General features: G+C 47.3%; 1 protein-coding gene across 11 annotated transcripts; it reads left to right on the top strand.

Moving 5' to 3' along the window:
• The first annotated feature begins 4,485 nt into the window (after positions 1 to 4,485).
• Positions 4,486 to 18,379, top strand: SF1 (splicing factor 1). Of its 11 annotated transcripts, none has more exons than XM_065937654.1 (14): positions 4,486 to 4,887; positions 6,595 to 6,723; positions 9,384 to 9,459; positions 12,476 to 12,628; positions 12,833 to 12,922; positions 13,465 to 13,648; positions 13,737 to 13,852; positions 13,954 to 14,061; positions 14,737 to 14,917; positions 15,172 to 15,445; positions 15,769 to 15,828; positions 15,948 to 16,127; positions 16,834 to 17,038; positions 17,472 to 18,379. In XM_065937654.1, exons 1-14 carry the CDS (start codon positions 4,857 to 4,859, stop codon positions 17,599 to 17,601), a joined length of 1,917 nt encoding a protein of 638 aa, XP_065793726.1. In that variant the 5' UTR covers positions 4,486 to 4,856; the 3' UTR covers positions 17,602 to 18,379. The 11 variants fall into 11 exon arrangements, with proteins under 11 accessions (XP_065793726.1, XP_065793722.1, XP_065793731.1 ...); XM_065937650.1 differs by having other exon boundaries at positions 4,486 to 5,259; XM_065937659.1 differs by lacking the exon at positions 16,834 to 17,038 and having other exon boundaries at positions 15,774 to 15,828.
• The last annotated feature ends 508 nt before the right edge of the window (positions 18,380 to 18,887 follow it).

Genomic DNA, 18,887 nt, shown 5'->3' with positions numbered 1-18,887 from the left:
GACCCGGGCCTCCAGGCTACCCACACCTCTGACCAACTTTGCTACAAATTTGGTAGTTCCCACAGCCCACTTCAGGTTCAATAAGTTGCTAGAATGACACAAAGAACTCAGGAAAGTGCAGTAATATGACTGCTGCATTATTGTAAAGGCTACATTTAAATGAAGAGCTAGAAAAAGAGATGCATTGGGCAGCAAGGTCTGGACGAGTCCTGAGGTCAGGAGCCTCAACCGGATGCGTGCAATCAGGGTGCATCACCCTCCTGTTACATTCGTATGTTCACCAACCTGGAAGTTCTCCAAACTTAGTTGTTTAGAGTATTTATTGAGGCTTTATTACATAGGTGTGATTGAATAAATCACCGGTCATGTGATTGAGTGCAATCTCCAGCCTCTCTCCCCCGCCCAGAGGTGGAGTGTAGGGCTGAAAACTGGTTGGTTTTTCTGGTGACCAGTGACCATCCTGAAGCTCACTCAGGGACCTCGGAGCTGGCAGTGAGTCTGTTAGCATAAATCCGGCTACGGGTCCAAAGGGCCTCATTATGAATAATGAAAGACACTCCCAGCACTCAGGAAATCCCAAGGGTTTCTGGAGCTCTTTACCAGGATCTGGGGACAAAGACCAGATAGATGTGTTGCTGTTCTCATTATACTGCACCCTGGTTTAAAATCAGGAGGCATCTGTGTATAATTCTTGACCCCACAGCTCAGGAGACAGTCCATCAAAACCAACCACCACGTCCTCCAATCTCATTCTATCAGTGCAGTGCCCTGTACAGTAGCATTAATGTCCATATGCTACAAAGAAGCTGAGATGCACAGACAATAAATGACTTCCCTAGTTGCCAGCTGGTGGGTGGCTGGCCTGGGTCTGTAAGACTCCAACTTGCCTCAAAACTGGGGAGTCTGTTCCATGGTCCTCAGCCAGAAAGCAGCATGGCCAACATTCCAATCCCATTTTCCCAAATAGGTGTCTTGGACCGACAGACTACACTGGTTAAGTTGTGTGACCTTGGGGTAGTTATTTAACCTCACTGTGCCTGGGTTTTCTCATCTATAAGTAACAGATAATACCCATCTCTGAAGGTGGTTGTGAAGATGAAATTAGCTACTACAAGGGAAAGAAGCCAGAACAGATCAGGAAGTAGCCAACGTCCAAACTCTTTTAACTATTCATCTGTCCTTAGAACACTTACAAAAATTGATCATATACTTGGCCACAAATGAAACTGTATTTTTTAATTTAAGATTAGCGATTTTAAGACCATATTCTGAAGAATCTAAAAAATATATAAACTAGTAAAAGGACAACCAAAATATTTTAACTTGGTAATTTTTTAAAAAACACTCTCACAAAAATCCTAAAGGAAATGACTAGAAGGCACTGACAATGACTACCCAATGAGAGTCACAGCTGCAGCCTTTACTGTTATTAGTACGGTAGTATCATTATTAACAGTAATAGTACATTTTTATTTGTGTGTTAGTCTCTCTCCTTTGCTAGACCATGATTTTCTGGAAGCAGGGGCTGAATTTTATTCAGGGTCATACCTGTCAAGCTGTTTTATATCTAGTAGTTGCTCATCAAAAGATTCTTTTCTCCCTTCCTCCCTAGAATTTGTTGTATTTACTGACAATGTTTCTTTATTTTTCAGATAATTTAAACATTTCTATTTTTCCTTTTATGTCCACAATATTAACTTCATTTTTATTAGTTACACTTGCTCAGTATAAAAAGTTAAACATAATACATAGAAATAGGAGAAAAAGTAAAAATTACCTAAGATCCCACTAACAGTGGAAATTTGGTGATTGTTCTGTTAATGCATTTTTTTTGTTTCGCAGCATGGCTTGTGAGATTTTAGTTCCCTGACCAGTGATCAAACTTGGGCCCCTGGCAGTGAAAGCGGCAAGTCCTAACCACTGGGCCATAGGGAACTACCTCAATGCATTTCTTTATATCTATACAGTTGTACAGGAGCAGGCAATGGCACCCCACTCCAGTCTTCTCGCCTGGAAAATCCCATGGACGGAGGAGCCTGGTAGGCTGCAGCCCATGGGGTCAAGAAGAGTCGGACACAACTGAGTGACTTCACTTTCACTTTTCCTTTCATGCACTGGAGAAGGAAAAGGCAACCCACTCCAGTGTTCTTGCCTGGAGAATCCCAGGGACGGGGGAGCCTGGTGGGCTGCCGTCGATGGGGTCGCACAGAGTCGGACACGACTGAGGTGACTTAGCAGCAGCAGCAGCAGCATACAGTTGTATGTTTGTAAATGCTTTTGAACTGTGGTGTTAGAGAAGACTCTTGAGAGTCCCTTGGACTGCAAGGGACTAATGGAAATCAGCCCTGAATATTCATTGGAAGGACTGATGCTGAAGCTCCAATACTTTGGTCACCTGATGTGAAAAACTGACTCATTAGAAAAGACTTTGATGCAGCGAATGATTGAAGGCAGGAGAAGGGGACAACAGAGGATGAGATACTTGGATGGCATCACCAGCTTGGACATGAGCTTGAGCAAGCTCTGGGAGTTGGGGATGGCCAGGGAAGCCATTTGGGGGTCACAGACACGACTGAGCGACTGAACTGAAATGGGATCACATCATCTATTTTTTAAAAACATGAAAAATATTTTTAAAATATGTTGGGTTCTTAAAATGTATTGGATAACTTCCAAGTACCTATTTCCCTCTTCAGTGTCTTAACTGATGACTTGTGTATCTTTCTCCATACTCATATAATCATATGCATACACATGTATGGACTTTGTTTTACAAAAATAAGATGATGTAATAGCTATTTCTCTGCTTCTTTTCTTATTCAATAACAATATAGCACAGAAGTCCCTCCAGATCAGTAGGTATGGATTATCTCCTTTTCAAGGCTGCCTACTAATCCAGGTTATGGATAATCTACTTCATTTAACAAATCACATATTGATGGTAGTTTTGTTTCCAGGTTTCTGCAGTTACAAACAAGACTGCAGTCAACGCAACAGAAGACTTTGAACACATTACATTATGTAACCACATGCCTTGTTTAGGGGCAGATTCCCAGGAGTGGGATTACCACATTGAACATGTTTTTTATTTTTCTCTGAAAGGGGTACAAAATTTTTTTTAAGCCACACCATGCAGGATTTTAGTTCCCCAACCAGTGCCCCCATGCGTTGGGAGTGCAAAGTCATACCCACTGGACCACCAAGGAAGTCTTGAGAGGTACAATTTTAATAGATAATAGAATGCTTTTCAAAAAAGAATTCAAAGTAGTAACTTAGCTTTTTTTTTTTTCCTGATTGTTGACGATGTCTCATATCACCTTTAATTTGCATTTCATGGTTAGGAGGTTGGTATTTTTCATGTTTTTTTGTCTATTTGGATTAGATCTTCTGAGACTTGTTTATTCAGTCTTTGCTCATCTTCTGTTGTTTTTCACTTTTAAATTATTTTTAAGACTTCTTTGCATATTACAGATATTAGCTCTTTATCATATGTATGGCAAGTATACTTTCCTAATGTATTATTGTCTGTTGATTTTTATAAAATAGGTTCCTCTGGTAATTAACTTTTTTTGTTTTCTGTCTTCATAAAGGCTCTAACCCTAGATGACTCCGATAATATCCTAAATTGTATTGTGTCTGTTTTACTCTTTAAATTTAGGACTCTATATACCATTTACTAGCTAAATCTTTTCCTTACTGAATTGAAACACCACCTTTTTAGTTAGACTCTATCCTATTGAACTAATCTGTCTTTCCTACACCAATACCACATTGTTTCATCAGTGTGTCTTTTGTATTCTATTATTTGACTTAAAAGATGATCTAATCAACCTCAACTTCGCTGGGATTATAATCAAAACGCACTGTATATGCAAACTAATTTTTGAATTGATAACTTCATATTGGTTTCCACCAAAGATACGTGTACCTCCATTGGCTCGGATACCGTTTCTAATTCTTCAGTAAGACTCTTATTTTATAGCTCCTTTCTCCTCCCACTTTTTATTTTTTTCAAAAACAGGAAGTCCCCTTTTACCTGTGTTGTCGACGGATCCGGTTTACCGGTCCGCGCCAGCCCCTCCCCCGTCCCTCGGTTCCGGGTTACCATGGGAATCGAGGATTGACGTCACCAAGGGCTTCCGCGCCGGACCCGAGGGTCAACGGTGAAACCAGGGACAGAGACACGGCTTTGCCCCATCTATGCACGCGCGCTCCTGTTCCGCTCCTCCCCGACCCCAATTCTTGTTCCGCCACGGCTTTTCAGCCACGACCTCTAGCTTAAACCCAGCGAAATTATCCCCCGGGGAAAGGGAGCGAGGAAAAAAAAAATCGAACCAACGACAGCCAATCCCAGGACATTACGACGCAACGAGATTGATTGACTCCACCAGCCCAACCAATGGGAGAGCTCTTGGCCCCATACGTCACAGAGTTTACCCCACCCTATCCCTCCTTTCTGGACTCCGAGCTCAGTTCGCGCAGTAACAAATGAAGTGCGCGCTGCGACACCTCCCAGCTCTTCAGGCTCGGCCGCCATTTCCTCGCCTGGCCTAACGGTCCGGCCAATCCCAGCGCTCATCGAGAAAGGCTAAGGCTCCACCAATCGGAGGCCGCCGATTCCGACCCTTTGCCTCAGCTCGGCCCAATCCAGGCCCCGGCCCCGTCGCCCCTGGTCCGCCCCCGCGGAGCCCTCTCTCCTCCCTCTTTGTGCGTCTCGCGCCGCCGCCGCCCGCCGCGTGAGAGGACGGGTTCCGCGCGCTCCGCGGCAGCGCAGTCGGGTCCCCTCCCCCCAAAAGGTTCGGGAAGAAGAAGCCGCCGCCGAAAAGGAGCCGCCGGTGCCGGTCCCTGGGGGCGCCATGGCGACAGGAGCGAACGCTACGCCGCTGGGTAAGCTGGGCCCCCCAGGCCTCCCTCCCCTCCCTGGCCCCAAAGGGGGCTTCGAGCCGGGACTACCGACTGCCCCTGGGCCTGGGGCGGGGCTGCTGGTGTCCGGGCCGCTGCCGCCCCCGCCCGTGGGCTCGGTGGGGGCCCTGACCGCGGCCTTCCCCTTTGCGGCGCTACCTCCGCCGCCGCCGCCGCCGCCGCCCCCCCCGCCTCCTCAGCAGCCGCCGCCGCCACCGCCCCCCTCCTCGGGCTCCTCATACTCGCCGCCGCAGCCGCCCCCTCCGCCGCCGCTCTACCAGCGCGTGTCGCCACAGCCACCGCCACCCCAGCCGCCGCGTCAGGACCAGCAGCCGGGCCCGGCCGGCGGCGGAGGAGGTGAGTCGGGCCGAGAGAGCGCGCGAGGCGCTGCGCGGATGGGCCCGGCCGGCTGAGGGGCGCGCGGCGGCGGCGGCGACGGCGGCTGCACGCGGCAGGGGCGCGCGCGCGCGCGCGCACGGGGAGGCCCGGGCGGCGGAGCCACGGGGCGCGCGGCCTGGTTCTCGGGCCTCGAGTGCGCACGCGCTTCAGGGGTGGGGGCCCGGCGGGAGGAAGTTTGTTGCGCGCAGGCGCAGTTTGGCGGCCGGGCTTTGGCCAACCTAAAAGCCGCGATTGGGGGTACCCCTTGTTGTTCTCCGCCTCTGGTGTCCGGGAGGGTTGTGGAGAAGGGATCGAGTGGGTGGTTGGGGTGTCTCATGTGCAAGTCTGAAGGGCGGGAAAGGGTCAACTGATGTGGAGCGTCCTCTTCCTGGTTGCAGTAGAGTCCTAAAGGAAGAAAAGACCAAGACAAGCTCCTTAAAACTTCTTTAATAAAACAGGGCTTTCGCTTCAGAACCAAAATGGATGAAAGTCTTCAGGGGGTGTTTAGGTCCGATTTTTTTGTGACACTTTTTGGCAAGGATGTTCTGTTCGTTTCGTCATCTCACTTTATCTACCTAAGAAGTATGACACGCCTTCTTCTCTTGAGGCTTTTTTGCTGGATCTGGCCCCTGAGGAGGCATCTTTGTGTATCAAACGCCAGGGAGTTTCTGCTTGTGTACTGGGGAAGAAAGATTTGGCTCCTGTTGTATAGCTTGTTCTTTGTTGAACTTAACGATACGTTTTTTAGACACTTAAGTGTCCAACTGGCCAGGAAAATGCTGACCTTAGCTAAACTTCTGAGGAGATAAGTGATTGTCCTGAAGAATCCAGGTTTTTCAGTTGATATTCATAGATTTAGTGGTGTTTTGTCTCTCTCAGGTGACTGGTGGGGAGGTGGGAAGAGTCAGCAGTTGCCAATATTGCTTTATACCCTTGACTATTCAGTCTGCTTTTATGTCCTGGGACTGTTAAGAGGTTTGTGGACAACCATGTGGTATATTACTATCTCAACACTCTTATTTCACTACTTGAAACTTTGTGCACTGAGATTTCTTGTTTACACATTTCATAGCATTTCTGTGGACAAAAATTATAAATGTGCAGTGTTAACTTTTCAGACCCAGGTTCCCTTCTAGTGGCCATGTCTTTTGACTTCCTGGGTTTGTCTTCCATTCTCTGCTGTTTCTTTTTAGGTCAAGTTCTCAGTTTCATAGTCTGCTGATGTTGTGTGTAGTATCATAAGTATCCTAAACTGACTGTTGGTAGTTACTCTGCTGGTTTATGTTTACATCTGACGAACTTTCTCTCTCTCAGACTTCCCCAGTAAGAAGCGGAAGAGGAGCCGCTGGAACCAAGACACAATGGAACAGAAGACGGTGATTCCAGGAATGCCTACAGTCATCCCCCCTGGACTTACTCGGGAACAAGAAAGAGCTTATATAGGTAAATACACGTTCTGTACTCAAATACATTTTCAGATTGTTACTGAACATTTTATTTGTTGAAAGTTTGGGACTTACAGTTTTCTCTTTGAGAGGAGCTATGGTCAGATGACTTTGATATAATCCATCAGTTTTTGCTCTGTGAGTCCTGCATTTGTAGTTCCTTGTTTTGGTCTGTTGGTAACAGCAGTGTTCTCCATGAGTGCCAGAAGGTTAGAGGGGCCGCTTAGGAATGAGAATAGTTCCCAGCCCAGCACCCAACCCCACCCTTTTCAGCTGCTGTTCATTACCAGTTGATGAGGTGAGTGTTACATGCCTCTCTGGATTTGGCCCCAGTGGAGAACACTGCAGGTATTGTAAACCAAGCACCTTTTTCACAGCCTGGTCTTTCACCATAATTTCATATTCCTCCTTTCCCTAAAATGTGGTCTTTTATTTTTTTTATAGGTACTTTCTGAAAGGGGAAAAAACTCAGTTTAATCAAAAAGTGGTTCTGAAAGTGTGTTTACCCCCTTTTACCATTTTGTTGAATTTAACCTTTCCTTCAGCATCTTTTCTGGTTTGGTCTTTGGAGAGCTGTCTTAAAATGAGGGCTCTTGTGTTTACTCCTAAGGAACTCTACAGGGAAAGGGGTACTGCTTGGATCTGGAATAATGAGGTGGTTAGGATAAAAGATCTTAACTGTTGGGAAATTTTGAGAATTACAAATATCCATAGTAAAACTGAAACTAACTTAAAAATTACCTTTTTTTAAAAAAAATGGTTTTTAATGCAAGTTTTACATTCATTTATGTACCTGTACAGCTGTCTCAAAAAAGTTTACTTGATACACATTTCTTACTAACCAAATAAACATTGGAGTAAATTAGGGCAGAAGCCTCCTAGACCCATGAGGTTGTGTCCTTCATGAGTAAAAGACCTCAAGGCCATTGTTGTTCTTGAGGGTCTTCATCTCTTTTCTAGATTGCTGAAAATTTTGAGGTGTTGAAATTGTCTTATCTCCTTTTTACAGTACTAATAATTCTTCTTTCCCTACTGTTGAGTCTGCTTCCACCCATACTTTTATGTCTTGTATTTGATTAGTCTGGGTCTTGATAACCTTATGAAAATGTCCCTAGTAGAGTGATATCCCAAGAACACAAGCAGATGTAGAAAATGGGAAAAACAGACTCATTCTTTACATTTCCAGCTCTCTTCCTTTGGAGGAAGTTACTGCTCTGGGTCCTAAGAGCGTTTAAAGGTATAATCAAAGCCTGGTCTAGTGTAGGCCTCTTCTCCAAGGAAGATAGCAACCTTTAGATTCAGGTGCCGGTGGTCTCCTCAGATCAGAGCCCACATCCCTTCTGTCCAGTTGAGAACTGCCTACCTCCATGAAGGTGACTCTCACCTTGAGCAGTTGAGCTTAATACTTGACTGCCAAGTCAGAACTTCTCTAGCATAAAAAAAAACTTGGGGGCCCACATGTGTCTTAGTGCTGTTTTATCGCTCTTACACAGGAGGTCCCCAATATCCTCTTTTGATATTAATGTAGATTTTCATTTCTTCTGAGTTGGAGTGGATGTGGGGTATAGCCCTGTGGGCTGTATTTAAAATCAGAAGGGTGTCTGGGTTTAGACATGCATTAATTCTTGGAGTCAACTCAACTTGAACCCAACCCATTAAGACTTGCCCTTGTTAGAGATAACCTGCTTAGGACACTCAGATGCTACAAAGGTAAGAAACAGGTGGTCATTCAGCATGCGAAGAGAGTGATCTGGCTTCACACTTCCCATTATCTTGAGAAAATCAGCTGGGTAATACTTCCCTGGAGTCACTGAACTTTTGTGAAACCCTCATCTCTCTTTTTCATATACAGCCTCGTTTGTCAAGGTCTGAGGGCCCCACATAACTCTCCTTGACCCACACTTTTCATTCTCTGCACCCCTACTTTTATTCCCCATGTAAGGAGCGAGTCTAAACTTCTTGCCTTGTTACTGGTGTATTAAGGTATACGGATTGTTATAAAATTTGAATGAAAACAACAGGTATTGGGAGATCCTTACTAGTACGGATCTGGTTTTACAGAAAGAATATGGACAAACTTACATATGAGACTGTTGAATTGGTTATTAAATGTTTTGTTTAAGGAATTTTAATCCTGGTATCAGTGAAAATGATCTTTGCTTAACTGGTGTTTTTCCTGTCCCATGTTAATTGACTCATTTTGGGTTATGTTTTAAGTTTTGATGAAGGAAAAATAAAATCTAAGAGTCTTGCACTCAATAATGTAATTTGGTGGGAACAGGGTATTGGTGATAACATACATGGTTTAGTTGTGAGTGCCAATTGTATAGCAAGCCTTGGTGGAGAGGAAGAGGTAAAAGGCCTCCTAATAATTGTTTTGATGTTAGCCTTAGTGAACAGTCTATACTGCTAACCCCTCTTCCAACGAACTGTTTGCTTCCTTAAGTGATAACCATTTTGAAGTGAAAGATACTTAGAGATGTAAGTGGACTCCTGCCAGTAGATGGTTGGGAGTTTTTGCCTCAATGTGTTCACTGATCAGTCGTCCCTTTCAAAGTCTCCGAGTTCTTCATGCTTGTTGTTGAGATTTGAGATGTTTTTTGGTAACATTGTCTTTTTTCCATCCTTTTTTTTCTTTCCTAACCTGGTTTCTTCCAGTGCAACTGCAGATAGAAGACCTGACTCGTAAACTGCGCACAGGAGACCTGGGCATCCCCCCTAACCCTGAGGACAGGTTGGGAAACAGTTTTAACCAGCTGACAGTAACGCTTTTACCTTTTTCTCAATACGTTTTACTGGTGGCAACATGTTGTGTCAGTTCAATAAAATCCTAGTAAGAAGACTGGTACTGTGACCATTCTGGGAACTAGAGTGTAAATTAGCAGCATATATGGTCAGTCATCAGTTAGCAAATTGGAATGAAATTTAATTACTAGCAGAATCAAAAGTTACAGGAAAATGGACAACTGGTTTTCAATTGAAAAGCATGTAGATTTTAACCTGATTTACCCACTAGTAGGGACAGTGAGGTGGCCCATTAACCAGCTATTTCAGTATCTCCTTTGGCTGAAAGCCCAGGTGTAGTATTTTCCTCACAGGTACTACACAATGTAGGGAATAAGAATATTTTTGAGCATCACTGAACTTGAGCAGGCCAGAAACTCAGTCTGGTCAGCTCATGCTGCAGTCTCCTGCTCATGGTTTTGAAATAGACAAGATTCTAACCAAATTCCTTCATCGCTGCCAGTTAATTTTCGGCCTTGGCCATTCCCTGGGGTGTTGGGAGGGACCAGAATATTTTCACATGTTTTGGGAAGGCAAGCAACCAACCAATTACTTTTTTTTTTTTTAAGGGAATGTGGTCCTCAAACAGCTGTGGTCATGTCATTTCAGTTTGTAATTTCTCTCACCTCTAAAAAGTTAAAAAGTCTACAAAGTTTGAGGGAAATGAAATTTTTTAACAGAAATTTTATTGGCAGGCCAATATATGAACAGCTAAAAATCTGGTCCATTTAATAGAAAGGCAATGTGCCTCTCCAGTGACGTTTCTCTTAGTACATGCAGCATAGTTGAAAACACTTTGCTTTAATAAGTACTGTTTTTTACTTGCTGCCCATTTTAATAACTTTTTAAATCAGGAACATAATGTAATGGTTTTAGAAGCCACTCACTTAAATAAGCACCTTTTTGGTGCCCTGTGTCAGAAAGCAAGGTAACTTCCATAGTGATGCTTTATATTTGAGTTAATTAAATTTTTAAATTTTTTCACCTGTAGATTTTGGTTGGAGGGTTGTGTTTTATATTTTGACTTTTTTTTTTTAGATTTGCTTTATAGATTATAGACCACAACTGTTTAGTGCCTTTTTGGCCTTTTTTCCTTTAATAACATGTCCACAGGTTACCAGAAAAGTTGAATTTTTAACAAACCTTTGTTTCCTGGAGAATTTGGATTAGAAATTAGGTGACCTCTAATACTATTCCTATTCAGAGTGAAGAAGTTGGGCTAGTCTGACCTCTAGAATATTGGTTTTTGCCTTTTACTTCCACAATTTGGAAAGAGGTTACACTGTTGTGGGGCCTTTAGATGACCAATTTGGTACTGGTAAAGCTGCTTTTGGTGATTAGCCAGAAGTGCTTAATTCTAGACAGCTATGAATGAGGTGGGAATTAGAAATGTCAAGCATGTTAGAAATAAAATCAGAGCAGAGTTTTTTTTCCTCCCTTGAATTCAGTTTGAAAGAGGCCCTAATTAATGCCTGATGGTTTTGCTTTGAAAGAGCCCAGGTTGGAGGGAAATGCAAGAGTTTCTCATTTAAGGTTATTTCTTAAAAAGGTGTATTCTCAATATGAAGCCACTTTATGCCATTTTGATGTTGCTTAAGTTGCACAATTAAAAATGTTTTAAAACCTGTAGATTTAAATGTATAAGATGGTAGTCTAATGAGCTGGGGTATGTTTGTCTTTGTTCACTATTACTGGATTGTGCTAACAGTTTATACAAATGCTAGAAACGGAGGTGTCATTTAGCCGTCATTAGCCATGAACAAACCTGACCTTTTATTCCATCGTGTGTGTAATGTGGTATGACATGATTCGCTTTAGGCTGAAGACAGTGGGAGCAGCCGAGTTCAGTCCTTGCTCTCCAACTAGGCAAGGTTCTCTCAACTAAACAAAGGGTATAGGAATCTTGACTACTTTCAGGATGTTTTTAAAATAACCTGATCCACATGGTCTCTTCCCTTCTTGCAGCTGCTACTAAATTTTCATTCAGAATATCAAGCTATGGTCCTTTTTGTAATCTTAACTCAGAATTCTAGGAGTGTAACTTCTCTTTTTTTTTTTTTTTATTACCGCAAAATCCAGCTGTGGTAAACTGATCATTTTATCATTGCTATTTTTTACTTGTAGCAACAGCATTTTACTCCTTTAAAAAAAGAGAGAGAGAAAATCTGCTTTCTGGACTTGTAAACTCTGGTGGAGAATCATAGGTTTTCCCCTTGCTGTTTGCAGGTTCAGACCCTAGACAAATACTTGACCAAATCTGCATTTGCAGCCTCTCAGAGAAGCTGCTTTAGCAATTTAACGGTTTTCTCTACCCAGACTCCCTAACCTCGAACAGCCAGAAAACAGGTTGACTCCTGGGCCTTGGACACAGCCAGCCAGGCCATTGAAGGAAAAGCAGAGACGAAGCCTTGAATCATCTCTCTCCATTGTGGGGGCCAAGTAGCTGCAGTAGCCTTGAGTCCCAGTTGTATTGGGTTAAAGAGCTCATACTTACTATGTGGTAGGGGGTACAGCCTCTCTTCCTGTTAGGGCATGAGCTCTGCAAGAGTTGTTTAACATTTTAGCTAAACTTGGGGTTTCCGTGGTTCATAAACTTGTAATATGGTTTTTTTTCCCCCAAACAAAAGAAAATTCATATTTGGCAAGAAGACTCCAGAGGATGATACAGTCCTTGCCATTCACAGTCTAGAGATTTTCCCTTAGAAGGACTTTTTTTCCCTCTCATCACTTTTAGAACAAAACCACTTTTTTCCTTTCTCACACACACCCCAGTCCCCCTGATGCTAAGCCAGTTTCCACCTCCCTATTTCACACGATTTTGAATAGCACACGTTATGGTCGGTTCCTCCGAAGAGTGTTGTGTTAGGGTCTTGAGAGGCAGAGGGGCTGGGGAAGACTTATTTTAGCCCGTGTGGGAATGAGAGTCAAGTGAAGGCAGAGGGGTGACGGTGGTCTGTTTCCCACAGGTCCCCTTCCCCTGAGCCCATCTACAATAGTGAGGGGAAGAGGCTTAACACTCGCGAGTTCCGTACCCGCAAGAAACTTGAGGAGGAACGGCACAATCTCATCACGGAAATGGTTGCCCTCAACCCTGATTTCAAGCCACCTGCAGATTACAAGTAAGCCAGGGGACTGGGTCGTCCGGGATAAAGACCCCAGCGAATTAGGTGTGGTCTGCTATAGCATTGTGGATACCAAACTCTCACTCCTTAACCCCTGTCACCTATAACAACATGTGGTACAGAAGGTTAGTTCTAGAAGAGCTGTTGATTGTCTGTCTCACCTCAAAAGTGTGCAGAGTCTATGAGTCTTTTCTTTCTTAGACCTCCAGCAACACGTGTGAGCGATAAAGTAATGATCCCACAAGATGAGTATCCAGAAATCAATTTTGTGGGGCTGCTGATTGGGCCAAGGTGAGTACCTGTTGTTCTGTGGAATACAGAATTCCCAAGGACCTGGGAGGGGCTCCCTGGGTGGCTTGATGTTAAAGAATCTGCCTGCTAATGCAAAAGATGTGGTTCAATCCCTGGGTTGGAAAGATCCCCTGGAGGAGGAAATGGCAATGCACTCGTGTTCTTGCTTGGAAAATTGCATGAACAGAGGAGCCTGGTGGGCCAAAGTCCATGGGTGTCACAAGAGTCAGATGCGACTTAGTAACTGAGCATGCATGCAAAGACGTGGGAGATGTCTGTTTTGTGCCTTTTTGGGTACCATCTTCCTGTTTTTGGTAGGATGTTCACTTGGGCTGAGTGAGTACCTTTTGGTGAGAAAATTTTCTCTTTCACGGCAGAGAAGTAAAATCTTGAGGATTGCTATCTGTGACCTTAACTTAAAGATCATGGAGCTGTTGGTGGAAAAATCCCATTCTGTACATTCATGGTTTCCAATCACTGCCCAATGAGCCACTCTGAATTCCCATGTTGGGTATTAAAGCCATCTTTTCTGCCTCTGATAGAGGGAACACCTTGAAGAACATAGAGAAGGAGTGTAATGCCAAGATCATGATCCGGGGGAAGGGTTCTGTGAAAGAAGGAAAAGTTGGGCGCAAAGATGGCCAGATGCTGCCAGGAGAAGATGAGCCGCTTCACGCCCTGGTCACTGCCAATACCATGGAGAATGTGAAGAAAGCTGTAGAACAGGTAAGGGAGTCAGGAAGGAAGCCTCCAGCCAGAAATCTAGGTGGCAGTCCCAGGACTTACATAACTGTTCCCTTTGCGTCTCCACCAGATAAGAAACATCCTGAAGCAGGGTATCGAGACCCCTGAGGACCAGAACGACCTACGGAAGATGCAGCTTCGAGAGTTGGCTCGCTTGAATGGAACCCTTCGGGAAGATGATAACAGGTGTGTATGTGATTGGTTTAGAGGGACATGCACAGAAACCAGAACCTGTGGAAGAAGGGTGATTGGCCGTAGCCCTTGAGGTGACCTTTTTCTCTCAACAGGATCTTAAGACCCTGGCAGAGCTCTGAGACCCGCAGCATTACCAATACCACAGTGTGTACCAAGTGTGGAGGGGCTGGCCACATTGCTTCCGATTGCAAGTTCCAAAGGTGAGGGTTTCCTGGTAGCCTCTGGTGTATAGGACAGCTCGTGTTAACTTGCAGACCCAAGAGCTTCCATTCATTGAGTTTGGTCTATTAACAGTGTGGTGCAAAGGCCAGGATGATTAGAAACATCCCTAGTTTATTACTTATCTTGAGCCCAGGGAACCTGAAAACTTCCCTTCTGGGTATAGGTGTTTTCACTGTGACTCATTGCTAACTGCTATTTGTTGCTTATGGTTGGTATTACAAGACGGCTTGTAGTTTTGACCAGTTGCAATCCAGCATTTGATAGAAATGTTTTTCTACTTTGAGCGGCAAATATAAAAAGCCCTGTTAAGGAAGGAAGTTTTGGCAGCTACTATGGTCTTGCATAGATTTTCCTTCCCTGATACCTGCAGTGTGGAAATTGATGAAACTTGCTGTTTTGGGAAAACCTGGACTTTTCCTGGCTTCCTTTCTCTTCTTGCCCAAGGGTCTCTGCTGTGGCAGAAGTCCATGTGCTTTTCCCAGATGCAGAGCTGGGCACAGAGCTGAAGAGCTGATGGGACTATTTCCAGGAAGGGGTTAGAAAGGGTGACTGAATTCCTCTGAACTTCCTCTGTAAATTCCTCAAAGTAAAGGTTTCTATCTTAATGAGTCTTCTCCACCTCTTTTCTCTTTGTGTCCCTAACCCACCTTTAGGCCTGGTGACCCCCAGTCAGCTCAGGATAAAGCACGGATGGATAAAGAGTACTTGTCCCTCATGGCTGAACTGGGGGAGGCCCCTGTGCCTGCATCTGTGGGCTCCACCTCTGGGCCTGCCACCACACCACTGGCCAGTGCACCTCGGCCTGCTGCTCCCGCCAACAACCCACCTCCACCGGTGAGTTTCAGGGGGTGGTTCTCAAAACCTGGCCCCCTCTTCTCTTTCCGTGAGATGGGACGTGACCAGGTGCTTGGGGTAGGACAGGTGGACATGGCCGGCAACACTGTTCTTCGGGGCCATCAGGAATGTTTGGGGACCTCTTAGTTTGGGAAGGTCTTGGCCTTGTGTCCTGGTCCTGTGGCACAGCCGAAAGAACAGTGTTGCCGCCAAAGGGAGCAGGCAGGGACGCTGGCGGGAATGCTCTCACGTAGTCTCTCATGTCCACTACCCAGAGCCGCCCACCCTGGATGAATTCTGGGCCGTCAGAGAGTCGGCCCTACCATGGCATGCACGGAGGTGGCCCTGGTGGGCCTGGAGGCGGCCCCCACAGCTTCCCACACCCGCTACCCAGCCTCACAGGTGGGCATGGTGGACATCCCATGCAGCACAACCCTAATGGACCCCCGCCCCCCTGGATGCAGCCGCCACCACCACCGATGAACCAGGGCCCCCACCCACCTGGGCACCATGGCCCTCCTCCAATGGGTAAGTAAGTGTCAGACCAGAAACCTTGGGGCTTTGGGGTAAGCAGGGCTTTACATGGCTGGGAGCAGGTCTCGGGTTGAGTGTTGGTGCTGAGTCTCCTGCCCAGGCTATGGTTTCCAGGTCAGGAGGAAGTTCTCCCTTATGGTTCAGGAAGGGATTTCTATGTGGGGTATACACAGACCTGCCTCATAGAAACAGCATTCAGAATGGCTCTTGTAAGGCAGTGATGGCCATCTCTGCCAGTGACTGAGCTATTGGTGGGTTGTATCTTCACCGGTCACTTCCAATGTCCTGCTAAGTCCCTACTCTTTCCTTCCATCAAGATCAGTACCTGGGAAGTACGCCTGTGGGCTCTGGGGTCTATCGCCTGCATCAAGGAAAAGGTAACAGAGCCTGGTTGGTGCTTACTGAGGGGTGTTGCCTGCCTAGGCTGGGGAGGCTGTGGGAGCCCTGTGGTGAACCCGTCTCCTCTCCTGAGGCCTCACCCTCCACCTCTCCGCAGGTATGATGCCGCCGCCACCTATGGGCATGATGCCGCCGCCGCCGCCGCCTCCCAGTGGGCAGCCTCCACCCCCACCCTCTGGTCCTCTTCCCCCATGGCAACAGCAGCAGCAGCAGCCTCCGCCACCCCCTCCGCCCAGCAGCAGTATGGCTTCCAGTACCCCCTTGCCGTGGCAGCAAAGTGAGTGGAATATTTTGGGCTGGTGGGGGTGGGTGGGATTGGGAGGGTGGGGCTGAGAGGAATGAGAGACCCTCACATCGCAGGCAGGCAGGCAGACACCTTGGGATGAGACTCTGGTCTCTGCTGTGGGGTGAAAAGAAAGGGCCTTATGGCCTCTGGGGGAAGAGAGCTGATGTCTGGCGAGGCTGTGCTGTGTCTGGAGAGAGGTTTGTGGGGGCTGGCAGGGAGCCTGCCATCGTGGGCTGGGAGCCGCTGGCTGGCCCACGCCTGCACCTTAGGCCCGGGGTCGGGGGGTGCATGCATGCTCTGGAGAGGGATGTGAGTGGGGCCTGAGAGACTGCAGGGATGGGACCGGGGAGCAGCTGTGGCCTTGAGGTTGAATGTGCCGTTCGGTGGTGGCGGCGGATGGGCGGAGGGATGTCAGAGCCGGTTCTTGTGTCTGGTACCTTCCCCTTGGCCCTTCCAGGGGCATTGGTGACAAAAGGGCTTACTCCGCTAAGCCTAGAGACCTTGAGGCTGACCCCAGGGTAGTCCTGCCCACCCCTCCACCCCCATCGCCAGGACCACCCCGCCCGCCCGCCCCCCACCACCGTACCGCATGCCAAGCAAGGAGCAGGCATCCCTCGTCCCCCATCCCAAGGCAGCAGCCGCAGAGAGCCGCGGTGTGCCCCCGCGCGTGTGACCTTGGGCTTCTTTACCACCCCAGATACGACGACTACCACCACGAGCGCTGGCACAGGGTCCATCCCGCCATGGCAACAGCAGCAGGCGGCTGCCGCAGCTTCTCCAGGAGCCCCTCAGATGCAAGGCAACCCCACTATGGTGCCCCTGCCCCCAGGGGTCCAGCCGCCTCTGCCGCCCGGGGCCCCTCCCCCTCCGCCGCCTCCGCCGCCTGGTTCCGCCGGCATGATGTATGCCCCGCCCCCTCCTCCTCCGCCTCCCATGGACCCTTCTAACTTTGTCACCATGATGGGCATGGGGGTGGCGGGCATGCCACCCTTCGGGATGCCTCCAGCTCCCCCACCGCCTCCACCACAGAACTAGACTTGGTTTTTTAAGAAAATATATATTATATATAGAGAGAATTGGTCTCGTTTAAACACACGCCGAACCTCACCATATGGAGCCAGACATTGGGACGCACGCATGTGATTGTGTGCACGCATGTGTGTGTGTGCACGCACCGGGCTGGGCCAAGCGACTGAGGACTCGCTTGGGAATGGGCAGGTGGTAATAGGGGCGCCAGCTTGGGCTCTCCTGGCGCCCCGTAGCATCGAGTGTCTTCTTTGTCTTCTTTCTCTCCTCACCCAAATCCCTTTGCCTCTCCCCAAACTGGGCCGCCAGGATCCCTCCCCGCGGCGGCGATGGCCCGAGCCATGAGAGTGAGGACTTTCCGCGCCCATTGGTGACCCTTCCAGGCAGACAGCCTCAGCAGCGCCCCTGGTGGACAGGATGGTTCGGCAAAGCAGCCTGAGTTATTTTTATGGACGGAATCGGAACACGCTGGCTCCATATTGTGAAATTTTTATTAATTTTTTCTTTTTTCTTTGTTACTTCCTTATCTCTTCCTTTCTTCAGACTCCGTCCAAGGAGATGCTCTTCCCGGTCTTCTGCTGCAATTAGATTCCTTTCCCTTTTCTCATTCCTGGTTCTTTAAGGAGAGAGGAGCAAGTGGATTTTAGGCAGAGACTTTGGGCCATCAGTGTGGCGGGGTGGGGTGGATATCTTCTTTGGTTCCAAGATTTTCAAACTGCCATATTTTTTTCAAGCTGAGATATTTTTTCCCCCTTAATTTCAAGTGCGGGGTTTCGTCTCTGCCACCCACGTGGAGTAGTGGGTTAGTCCCCGGGTTCAGGGTCCATAACCATCCTGGCACCCCTGCCCATGGTCGGTGAGGCCAGGTAAGCTGCCTGGGGCTTGTCTGCAGCCTGCAGGGCCCTTTCAGCGCTCCCTGAGCTGTCTCGGATTCCATTTGTTCCTCTCCTTCCTGGAAGGCTACCTTTTAAATTTTATTTTAATCCCAAACGTCTGAATGTTCTGCAGTGTTGAGGGGTTTGAACCCCTTGTTTTCTTCGTTCTGCTTCCTTTCCTCCTCCCCTCTTCATGGAGTGATTATGTTGACAATAATGTATGATGCGCGTTCTCTTCACTGGTTTATCAGCAGAAATTTCTCTGGGCTTTTTGGTGTATGATTCAACACTGCGTTAAAGGGGGGTGTTCCATTGAATAAAAGAGCAGTGTGGTTTTCTGGGTCTGTTGGTTTTCTTTTCTCTTACACTGCTGCCACTATCAGTACTACCACCAGTTAACGAAGCTGTGTTCAGCACCTGGTCCCACTGTCCCTTTCCCAGGGGAGCCTCTGGAACCTTCATTAAGGAAGCCCCCCACCCCCGCTTGTTTGCCCATTCTCCCTCCCTGTGCAGGTCTGCTGGGGAAGCTGCTGTGTGGGTGGCCCCACCTTCTGCTAGCTTACTGATTAACCGCTGAAGGTTCCCCCTTCAGGTTCCCCCTTCCTGGTCTCTGTCCTTTTGAAGGCCTTTCCCTGGGGCTTGGACCCCCACATTCGATGAGCTCCAGTTGTGATTCGTTCCTGGAAGCTGCCACCTGACTGAGGCCCTGGGCCTGGGGAGGCCTCAGCACGAAAGGTCAAGCCCCAGCTAATCCTGCCTGTCAGGCTCCAAGCTGCTAAAATTAAAACCGCCAAGTGGCTTTTTCTCTCTCTGCTGGTGACTCGCAGGCTGCCAGCACGGCAGGCTTTGG

The sequence above is a fragment of the Muntiacus reevesi genome, chromosome 5 (assembly GCF_963930625.1).
Source record: "Muntiacus reevesi chromosome 5, mMunRee1.1, whole genome shotgun sequence".
Taxonomy (NCBI): Eukaryota; Metazoa; Chordata; class Mammalia; order Artiodactyla; family Cervidae; genus Muntiacus; species Muntiacus reevesi.
This window is presented reverse-complemented; position numbering and strand designations above follow the sequence as displayed.